We start from the raw sequence: 10,937 nt of genomic DNA, 5'->3' as shown, positions 1-10,937 counted from the left end.
TCAGAACACAGCTGTTGCCTTCCATTAAAATTTAAAATCTCTTTGTTTCCCTTTCACAAATATGCCCCCTACACAATTTTTGTTTACTGTGTGTTTATGTACTTCAATTTCCTTTCTCTTTGTTTAGGCAATGTGGAGGTCACCAGTGCATTTCTGAGCTATACACAACTGGTTTCTTTTTAAATACAAAAGCACTATGGTGAGTTGTGTGATCCTATGTATTGTTTAACTTCAGTTTAATACGCATGACCGTGTGTTATAGCTAAACCTGGTGTGGTGAGACAACTGTAACAGCTGCCTCACAGCTGACACCTTCCAGTATCTTTAAAGAGTGAACAAAGAGTCTTTATTTTATTTTTTAAAGAACCTTACAGCTATGGACTGCATACAGTTTAACTTTCATTTATGGTATTCCTGCTGACTCATTAAATAAAATTTTAATAGGCCTTAAGTCAAAGTGTAAAATTACTTTGTGGTGGGGATAAAAGTAAATAAAATGTGAACCTTGTAAAAATTTAAGTGTAAAATTCAAGATCACTGACAAGTCTGGGATGCCTGAGTTGTACTTTATTCTTAGGGGGTTGATATTTGTTAACATTTTTAAGAAATGTGGCATCTAATCTTTAAGAGATTTGGCATGTCAGGTTTAAGTTATTTTGATCATTACAGCTTGTTATACTTCTTTACGTAACTGTGTTTGTAGAAAGGTTAACTCCCATTAATCTGAAGGAACAAAGTGATTGCACCTTAAGCTTATGTTTAAAACATGAATGTACATGAATTTTGTGGTTTGAAACATTGAGAGCACAAACACTGAAAATTATGTAACTATGATGAGTTCAATATAAAATACTTTTCTATGACAAATTGTTAATGGTGAGTGTTAGTATTTTATTCAGGAATGTGTTAATAAATACTATGACTTCTTTATAGAATCAGTTTTTCCCACAGAACAATTCCAGATACTATTGGCCTAACAGGAATTGTTTTGTGGGAAATAAGGAAAGTATTAGTGGTGTGTCCTAACACATGCCTGAACAAAACTCTGACCCTCTTCACAACCAGCTCCTGCCTGATCTTTGATTAAGTAATTTTTAAAACTGATGACTGACATAAGAAAGACTCTATGTCCTCAAACGGAAGTTGAATTTCCACAATGCGACTGTATAAACACCATTTTGTTCGTGCAAACAGACTTGCACGCCTGCAACACAAGTACAAGTATATCCATGCACAAAGATCCAAGCACAGTGTGCAGCTGCAGATTGCTCTTAAAACATCCATAAAACAAAGAAGAGCTTGATCATTTATATCACATGTTGCAAGTTTGAATCTGCATGCACTGAACATGTGGCTCAGTAAGGAAAACTGCACCAATGACCTCTCTGGATGCTGTTCTGATGTAATGTCTCGTTAGCTCTGATGCTCATTACCTGTAAAGTTGAGGTCGGTGCAGCTGAGCCTCGAAACTAGCTCAGGCCCGACTCAAATGACAGGGCCTCCATTTAGACCTGAGGGAGGGAAGGGTGCACAAAGGAGAGGATAGAGGAGAGAATGAAGGGAGTCTCTGTGTCTGATGAAGAGGATGATCTTCTTCAGCCTAAGATCCGGAGACACCCAAAGCTTGGGCTCTTCCGCTCCTTCGGAAACGACGTGTCTTCACTAACGATTGCCCCTTTGTGTGAGCGCCTTTGAAAAGATCCGCCATCTACTGGGAAAAACAGGAGGAAGAGAGGAAGTACTCCTCTGATATGTCAGGTCAGGTGCCTGTCACATGTCTGTTTTTAGAACGTGTTTTTATTTAGTATTTATGGGTGAGTTTTTGTGCCACATGCCATATAGTTTGTTTTTCATCCTCTTACTGTCATTGCAGATTAGTTTGTGATGGACGCCTGTTGTATTTTAAACACTAAGATTTTTGAATCTCTTGCTGAAGGCCGTAAAAGCAGAGATGCCTCTGAAAGACAGGATACCCTGATCAGGAACCACAACCATGACCACCCTCCATCTACCCTTCCTGCCTGGCCTGCTGGTTCCCTTTCAGTCCGTGAGGTTAGTTGTTGTTCTCCAGGGACAGTGCAGGCAGGCGTTCGGGAGTGGGGTCTGTATGGCAGGAAGCTGAGGGTCCTCCAAGACTCTTCAGGGGTCAGCATCTCATCCTTCCCTGTCAGGGTCGGGCCATGCTTTAAGGTCCGGTTGGAAGGCTGAGGTACTCAGCCTCTATTGTTAGGACAGAGGAGAAAAATGTGCACACATCCTTTGTCTATTTTCTGCTTGACCTGGTTTATTGAGTTCTGATTTATGACAGCAGGGCATGTGTTTCTAACATAAAGTGGGGCCTGGTGGCAAGCCTGCTCTAAAGCAACACAATAACTGAGGCTTGTTGTCACCCACTGGCAGGAAAGGGAATGAACGAGATGTGTTGACTGAAACTCTTAAACATTTTCTATTTATTTCCAGGAAACTCAGGTTGGGCTTTTTCACTCTTTATTGTGCTGCATTTATTTATTCTTTCTAAAGAGTGACAAGTTTTTATTTTTGTCTTGACTAAAGTATGGCCAGTTTGTGTTCGCTAAAGTTGATTGGGTGTGGTAGCCATCTTGAATTGGGTTGACATCAAAAGTTTATCAGTAGTAGATGCACGTTGAATTATTACCTTTTGAGAGTTTTGTTCCAACACACACACACACACGAGATAAAAGGTCGATTACATTTAACGTTGTTTTAAATTTGACTTTTAGGGAGCATAAAAGTTTTATTTTCAATATTCCGTGTTCATAAAACCTTATGAGGGCGTTTAATATTAAAATAATCAGAAATATTGGACGCACTGACTACCTTTTAATAATTAGACATAAAACTTTTATCATGTTTCACAAAAATTGCAAGTACAGGTGTAGAAAAAAGGCGGTGAAATAGAATTTTACAGATTTTTTTTTTTTAAACTTGAAATGTAATAAAATAAAGCCTACAATTCTTTGACAATCTGCTGGTCCATCACAGAAAACTGAGGATGGAGCTTTTTTTATTTAGTCACTTCATTTCCGCTCAGAACATGCTCAAACAATGTAAACGTATAGCTTAAATTAAAGTTGTTTTATGCTGATGGAAATAATTACAATGTTTTGAGATTTAAATGAGGCGTCTACATGTTAATTACTGATGTAATTAGTAGTAAAAGTTTGCTGTCTGTTATTTTATGGATCTAATTTTCTTCAGACCACACTGCTGCAGTCTCAGCCCCCATACAGATGCAGACATTTCCAGAATATCCTATTGTCTCTATAATAAACATAGTTTAAATGACAAATCATGCTTTTTTTTTTTTTAAAGCTCTTTCAGTTTTTTTTTGTTTTTTTTTTAAGAGAAAGATAATTAAGATGTTTTTTCCCCCTTGTGGATTCCTTGTGGTCTAACATGCCTGATTTTTTACACTTGATAATTACAGAGGGAATTAAAATATTTGTACATCATGGTTGAACAAACACTCACTCATGTACGATCAAAGGGCATAAATCACGTTCCTTGTGCTGCCGTGAAATCTGCGTAACACGACCACACCAGCTTCATAAAACTTGAAAAGACATGAAAACAATCAGTCCAGATGTTATTTCATAGTTGGCTCGGTCTTTAAAGGTGACAGGTGGAGGATAATGTGACAAGCCATCTCGTGAAAACGAAACAAAAAAAATCTATATGGAATTGTAAAGTTCACAGTAAGTGGCTTTTTGTGCTACTGTTTAGTCAACTTTGAGTTTCAGACTTGAACGATTTATTTTAGTAAACGCTGTTAATCGTATGCTTTAGAATACATTTAGATAATGACAAAAGCTAGGTTAGTAAGAGCAGTGACAGTAATTAAGTGGTCAGAATCACTGAAGCTGCAGCTGTCTAGTTTTTATCTTTTCAGCTGACAAAGATGTTTTCATCCGTCTGAAATCTGAGCCACATCTGAGGTTTTCCCTCTGCAGAGTTCCTATGGGCTGAATTTAAACAAACGGGCCTCACAAGTGCTCTTTGAAACGATTTAAACAAAGGCATGATCCATTACAGGTATTACAAAGGGACACAAAGTCAGCGCCCACTACAAATCACCAACCGGAGGGATTAGTCCAATCCCTCTGTCTCCCTGCTGTTATCCTGTGAAAAAGCTTATTAAAGTCAAAATCGTTTACTCATTCTGCTTTTAGCATAGAAAAGCCTAAAGATCAGTAGCTGTGCCATAACAGAGGATCATAAGTGATGATTTGGAGTGTTGTGATAATAATGAAATGATAATATTAATGTGAGAAAGCTGAAGGCTGATCCTATTTAGACACGTTTGTCCTTGCTGATTGTTTGCGAGGGTGAAATGTTGTAAGAAGAGGGAAATAGAAGCTGAGCGTGCATTTCCTGCAGACATATGCTTTGATTTCAGCCCTGCCAAACACAATGGGGAGGGAGACCGCTCCTCTTAGCAATGCTCCAACAGGAAGAAGCAAATTCACCGGACAGGAGAAAAGACATTCCAGTCAGTCTTAACAAGCGGTGGGACAGCAACAGAGACACCAGAGAGGTTTCGTTTCTTGAAAGCACCTTTTTTTTTTAATACAAATTATTCACATGACTTCAAAATAATATGCATTTACAAAATAATTTGTCAGGAACTGTACATCTCTCACACACACACACACAACACATCCCTTCACACGCAGGCAAGCTGTTAAAACAGTCACCTTTTAATTGGACCCGTCTCCGACCTGAAAACATTTGTCAGCTGCCATCTGTCTGTCTGGTCTGACCCCCCACCCTCCCTTTGCTCACACACGCTCAGAGTCTACAGTCTTATCTGAACTCCAACACCTCTTGCTAAATGGCACACCCCTTCTTCACTTGCACCCACAGTAACACTGCCAGCTGCATTGCATATACTGGTCTGCTCTGCAGAGTCTGCGGTCGAGATGGCACTTCGAGAGCTCACTCGTAAAAACAAGATCACATGTTCAATACTTTGCATCACGTTCACAGGAGAACCAAGAGAAATTCACAGTCCACCATTTTTCCCCTGCGTGCTGAAAAAGTTTACGTTGCTCAGTTTCTGCCTCTCAAGTGAGGAAAGAGTTTCTGAGTGATTCTACCCCCGATGCCATTAGTCCCATTCCGTTCATGGAGTCAAGAAGTGACACTCTGAAACTGACCGAGCAGGCACCTCATATCGCAATGTTTTGTTTCACCTGCGCGGTTCTGCATCGTTCGCCTCCTCCACAACATGCCCCCAGCTGTAGTCACACCTTTGTGGCCAAAGACTGAGCCTCCGTCTTCTGCGAGGACAGCGAGCTGTGGGGGCTGGCATGCAGGAATTTCTCCTGTCTGAGGAGGCACAGACACTGGGATCTGAAGCGCTGGTCAAAGAAGGCGTAAAGGAAGGGGTTGAGGCAGCTGTTGACGTAGGCCCAGCACGTGGCGTAGGGATGAGCCAGCAGCAGGAAGCGCAGGAAGTTGCAGGTGACGGGGAACAGGTTCAGGTATGACAGGGCATCGGCGCTCTTCACTATGTGGAAGGGCAACCAGCAGGCAGCAAACACCACCACAAGTGTGGTGATGATCTTCAGCAGCCTCCTCTTGCGTTGGTCCTCTTTCCGCAGCGTGATGAAGTGGTGGGTGACGGTGCAGCCGATGAAGCAGTAGCACACCATCATCGCTAAGAACGGAAGAAGAAAGCCAAGAGCTGAAGAGGAGAGGCTGAGACCGGCGATCCACAGGTGCTCCTGATCCTTCTTTGTCACAACCGGGGTGAAGTCCATGGCACAGGATGTGCGGTTGTTTTCAAAGTCGTGTGTGGTTGTGCGAAAGACGAGAGTCGGAGCAGCCAGGAGGCCGGAGAGCAGCCAGATGGCTGTCAGCGAGGCTTGAATGTGGTTACGGGTGCGCAGTTGGGTGCTGGACAGGGAGTGGACGATGGCCAGGTATCGGTCGAAGCTCATGCAGGTGAGGCAGAAGACGCTGGCATACATGTTGAGGAGCACCACATAGCTGCTGATCTTGCACAGGGCCACTCCGAAGGGCCAGTGGTAGTGCATGGCCGTGTAGACGGCCCACAGAGGCAGAGTCACCACGAAGGTGAGGTCGGCCAGGGCCAGATTGCCAATGTAGATGTCGGCAACTCGACGCTTGCCTTGAGCCCTCCACACGGTGAAGATGACCACCCCGTTTCCAGAGAGGCCCAGGATGAAGATGAGCATGTAAAGCACCGGGATGACAGAGTACGATGGCGTCCACTCTGAATAGTCACACATGGTGGAGTTCTCAGACTCCTCGAAGTCGTAGTAATCGTAAGGACTCTCAGTTGTCTCCATCTCCATTCTTCTTCTTGTTTTCTTGTCCTTAATCTGCAGAAAAACAAATGTTTAGCAGGGGCAGAAGTTTCACTGCAGCTGACTGCACTGGGAAGTCTGTTGTTGTGTGAAAGCTGCACACCCTTATATACTCAACTTGCCCCCTCCCATGTCACCCCCTCTCCTCCCAGTGCCCTCCTCCTGTCAGCACCGCAAACACATAGACTTGTCTCTTCATTCATTTGGTTTGCTACAAAACACACAGAGAAGCTATATATAAACAAGTTTAAGATGGAAATTTAAAGTTGTTTTTTTCACTTTACATACAATAATATATTTGTAAGGTTGATGTAAAACTCAAAAACACAAACCTTTGGTTCAAACTTGAAATAAATCACTCATTTCAACACGTGTTTTACAGAGTGACAACTCATCTGTTGTGTTCAGACAGCAGAACAAAAACCAGACGAGTTTCATAAAGAGACATTTTGATTTCAGCTGAAAAATGAGCTGTTATTGGAGCACTTTATCCCATAAAGAATAGAAAACTGTTTACTTTCCTTTACCTTTTGCGGTTTTGCTTTGTTTTGCCTGCACAAGTTCAAACATGAAGCAGCACTGAATGGGAAACTAAAAAGAAAGATGACTAATAAATAGTAGACTGTCATTCTATTAAAAACACCATTTGTTACAAATAAGTCTTGTTGTTATAACATAAATTATTATGGTTAAAAACTTGAGTAACTAAGATTTTTTTTATTCCACTTTCTGCTTTTTAAAGCTACCACATAAAACTGTATACTGTATATGTAAAATTACCTATAATAAATATTTAAATACATACACAAAAAAAATCCCCATCCACCCCCCATGAATTTAATCAAAAATCAGAAATCAAATATAAATTCTTCTGCAAACAACTATCTCTGTTTTTATTTTTAGATAGATATTTTTCAAAGCTTTTATTTTGAAAGCGAGTGTTGTGTTCAACACCTTTAGTGTAGCCAGCAGCCAGGAGTCTCACGCTAAAAATAAAAAAGCTGATACAGAATGTAGAGTTTTTTAGCCAAATGTGGATTTCTAAGGTTTATTTATTTATTTATTTTTGGATACGTAATTGGTAAAGCAGTGTGCGTAGTTTGTAGAAAAAAATAAAATAAGAATAAAAATAAAAAAGCCTAAATCTTGTCTTTAAGAACTAAAATCACTGGCAACGTTTTACCTCGCAGAGTTTTAACTCTGCTGCTCAACTCACAGACGTATTTTATAAACAACTGTGGCTCCATTTAAGGGCAAACACGTTTTTTTTAACGGTATAAGATTTAGTGCCAAGAAGCATTTTTACAGCAAAGGAATAATAAACTAAAACACTAATTTTCTTATTGGCAGAAATGAACCGAGCCTACTGGTCCATCCATCCATCCCAGTTCCTCGTGGCCCTTTGGGAAAATCAATTGTCTCCCCTCCTTGCAGTTTAAGTAAACATTAAATAAGTAATTTTACACCTCATTACTTTTCTGTCGCATGACTGTTTACCTTGGCACTACTAAACTACTAAACATAATTTGTGTACCACCAATCGAAATACCCCAAGTGGCAAAATATGGCTCCCTCTACTAGTTGTAGGATTAAACCAAGTACTGTATTTTCTGCCTTATAAGTCACACTTTTTTGCATAATTTACTTGTCCTGTGACTTATAGGCCGAAGCGACATATTTATGGAGTTTTTTTCCCCATATTTATAAACCATTTTTTGGCTGAGATCTGACAGTTTTCATTCATTCTAACTGAATTTTTTTAAGCAGTACCACTTTCAGCCACTTGATGGCAGCAGAGTAGTAATAGCAGTGTGGCATGCCGTTGTATCATGTAATAGGTAGTGGCTATTAATGACACAATCAGCTTGCCAAAGCCTGCCCCCTTCATCCAGCTCTAGGATCATTCCTGGAGCAACCGTCAAATCAGGTTCCTTTCACTGCTCCACTGCGGCGAAATGCAGCTAATTTGACCACTGAAGTGCATTTATTAAGTAAAAGTTCAACTGAGACACACATTTGCTATAATGTCAAGCAAACAAATAATTGTTTCATGTGCTTATCTTATTAAATTTTGAAGAAATGCACAGAGTTCCTCCTTCCTGATTACATCCCTCTGCGCACTCACGGAGCACGGAGGCAGCAAATACTTTTGAAATGTTGCTGCCTATGTGAAGGTCTGGTTCGTGCTTTGAGGACTCAAAATCAGCTGATTTACGAGCGAAACCGTAAGTTGGAAGTTATTTGACTTGCAGGTCACCTGCGGCTTTGGGACTTGTCAGCATGAAAATGACCTTGAAGAGGCTTGTAAGCAAGGACCCTAATCTGGCCATTTTGGACCTTGGAAGTATCAGTAAAAACTTGAGTTGAGAGTTTGATAAAATGTTGTTTTTCTGACTATTTTAACCTGTGATATAAAGTGGGTTTTTTTGCATGTTGTTGTGAGTTACCCAGAGGCCTGAGGAGGAGGCCCGGCCCGCCTCCTCTTGTACGCTATCTGGAGGTTTTGCTCACCCTAGCTTCTCACGCTCCCTCGTTATCTAGAGTTTTTTAAGCTTCTCACGCTCTCACACTATCTCAAGGGTTTTTCACAGACTTTGAGTCCAGGTGGGCATGTTGCTGGGAGATGTTCCCATGTAATGCAGAGAGTATTAAAGTGTGACACTCAGAATTAGAGTTGGAGTCTGCTGTGGATCCTGATCCGATGCCCAGCCAATTGATGTTACCTTTCTACTCGGACTGAAACGGCTCCCCAGTCGGTGTCACGGTGAGGGGCATCAGTGTTTGATTTGTACTGAATGTACTTGTGCTTTGCTTCGCTGTATCTGTGGCAGTTTAATAAATGACACTTATTATCCTAGCAGAACCAGCCCGTGAGTTTTCATTCATTGCTCCGACCTTTCCCTGAACCTGTATTTTGTTTAAGATAATTTCATAGAACAAAACTCAAGGCTGACAAGGAAAAATAGTCTGCCTGAATAAGTCAACAATTGGGTTTTTCTGAATCTGACTCCCTGGTTGGCCTCGAAACAGGCCGGCTTATCAATTTCTCCTGGGAAATGTGTAAACTAAGGAAAAGCTTCATCTATTGTGACGTATATGGCGAAGCGACTTATTTATGTTTTTTCCACTTTATTAGACAAATTTGGACTGATGCAACTTACGATGTGCGATGCGTGCGGCAGAAAATACGGTACTCCTCACAGCCCTGAATAAATGTAAAAACAGAGTGTGCTTCATAGACCCTTAGCTATAAATCTGAGTAAATTTTAGAAGAAAATGTTGAACTTTCTGTGTTGTTTCCAATAACAGTGACATTTTTTTATGCAAATTGTATTATTAGTTAGAACAGCAGCATGCAATAAGTGGATTTTTTTTTTTTTTACTTTAAAGCCTCATTAAGGTGGAAACTGACACTCTTCTTTCTCTTTTTGTTTCTTCGCTCCAGATGGGACATTTCCGTCCTCAGCCTGCCCCGTCTCTCAGCAGAGTGGCAGCAGTGGCGCCGGGGCATAGACCTTTAGACACAACTACTGTATCACTCAACGTCTGATCCCTTCCCCCCCACACCCCTTCTCTTTTGTCATCTCCCTCTTCCTCCTATTATGAAGATGAGGATTTATTCCCGATTCCTCAGCTTGCGCCAGCGTCATTTACCCTCAGGGAGCTGCTGTTGTTGACAATTACTGTGATTCAGGCTGTGTTTGAAAGCAAACGGACGGGACTGTTTTCAAGTGTCCCCACCCAAACCCTGTCCTCTGCCGACCAGCTCTATTCTGTATCACCTTCTGTTGCCGGACATTTGGCAGAACAGGATAAAAACATAATCTAAAATTAATTAAAGCAGGCTATTTGAGAGCCCTGCTGGGAAATATATTGTATATATTTGGCTGGGTTTGTTAATGAGAATTAAAATATGTGCCTAAATAAAACCTCAAGGCCCCGATGATTACTCCACCCTTTTGTTTTTCCCCACCATCAGCTCACCACTTGTGCATAAATACAAGAAATGAACTTAAAGTTTTAGTTATGCTGTGGATATATTTGTGATTTTTAACTGTGGGAGGGAAAGGTCATGTTTTTAAGAACGACAAGTTCCAGTAAGCTTAAAGGAGAGCATCCATCACTTGGCTCGGCATGCCAGGGACGACTTCTGTCACAACATTCAGCCTTGTTTTTCCTTCTAATTGTCCACATGTGTCGTCATAATTGTTGTTCTCTCGTGTGTGGCCTTGTGCTGTAAACCACACACCAAGTTCATATTTTCTACTTTTTTCTAATCAAATTAAAGTATGCCCCGCTCACCACCCTTTTGGTTGACATCGATCCGTCAGTGATGAGTCAGTGAAGTGGCTTCTGCGAGAAAATAAATGTTTTAACAGCACCGGTGCATTTTAAAGCCGTCCGCCTTTTGTCACGCTAAAAGAGCACGAGGTGTGTGTTCTCCTTATTTAGGTGTTTGTGTCAGCTGGTGGGGGTTCTGATGTGTGTGTTAAGCTGTCAGACCACATGATCAAGACAGCTGCACCCCCCCGGTACCACTTTACAATAAGGCTCCCCTTATGGCTAATAAATAGTTTATAGATA

The 10,937-nt window shown here is 41.2% G+C and overlaps 1 protein-coding gene across 1 annotated transcript; it reads right to left on the bottom strand.

The window, feature by feature from the left end:
- Positions 1 to 4,849: 4,849 nt before the first annotated feature.
- On the bottom strand, positions 4,850 to 6,335 carry aplnrb (apelin receptor b). Its single transcript, XM_037692588.1, has one exon. It carries the CDS (start codon positions 6,333 to 6,335, stop codon positions 5,265 to 5,267), a length of 1,071 nt encoding a protein of 356 aa, XP_037548516.1. The 3' UTR covers positions 4,850 to 5,264.
- Positions 6,336 to 10,937: the final 4,602 nt, after the last annotated feature.

The sequence above is a fragment of the Nematolebias whitei genome, chromosome 18 (genome assembly GCF_014905685.2).
Source record: "Nematolebias whitei isolate Nwh7 chromosome 18, NemWhi1, whole genome shotgun sequence".
Taxonomy (NCBI): Eukaryota; Metazoa; Chordata; class Actinopteri; order Cyprinodontiformes; family Rivulidae; genus Nematolebias; species Nematolebias whitei.
This window is presented reverse-complemented; position numbering and strand designations above follow the sequence as displayed.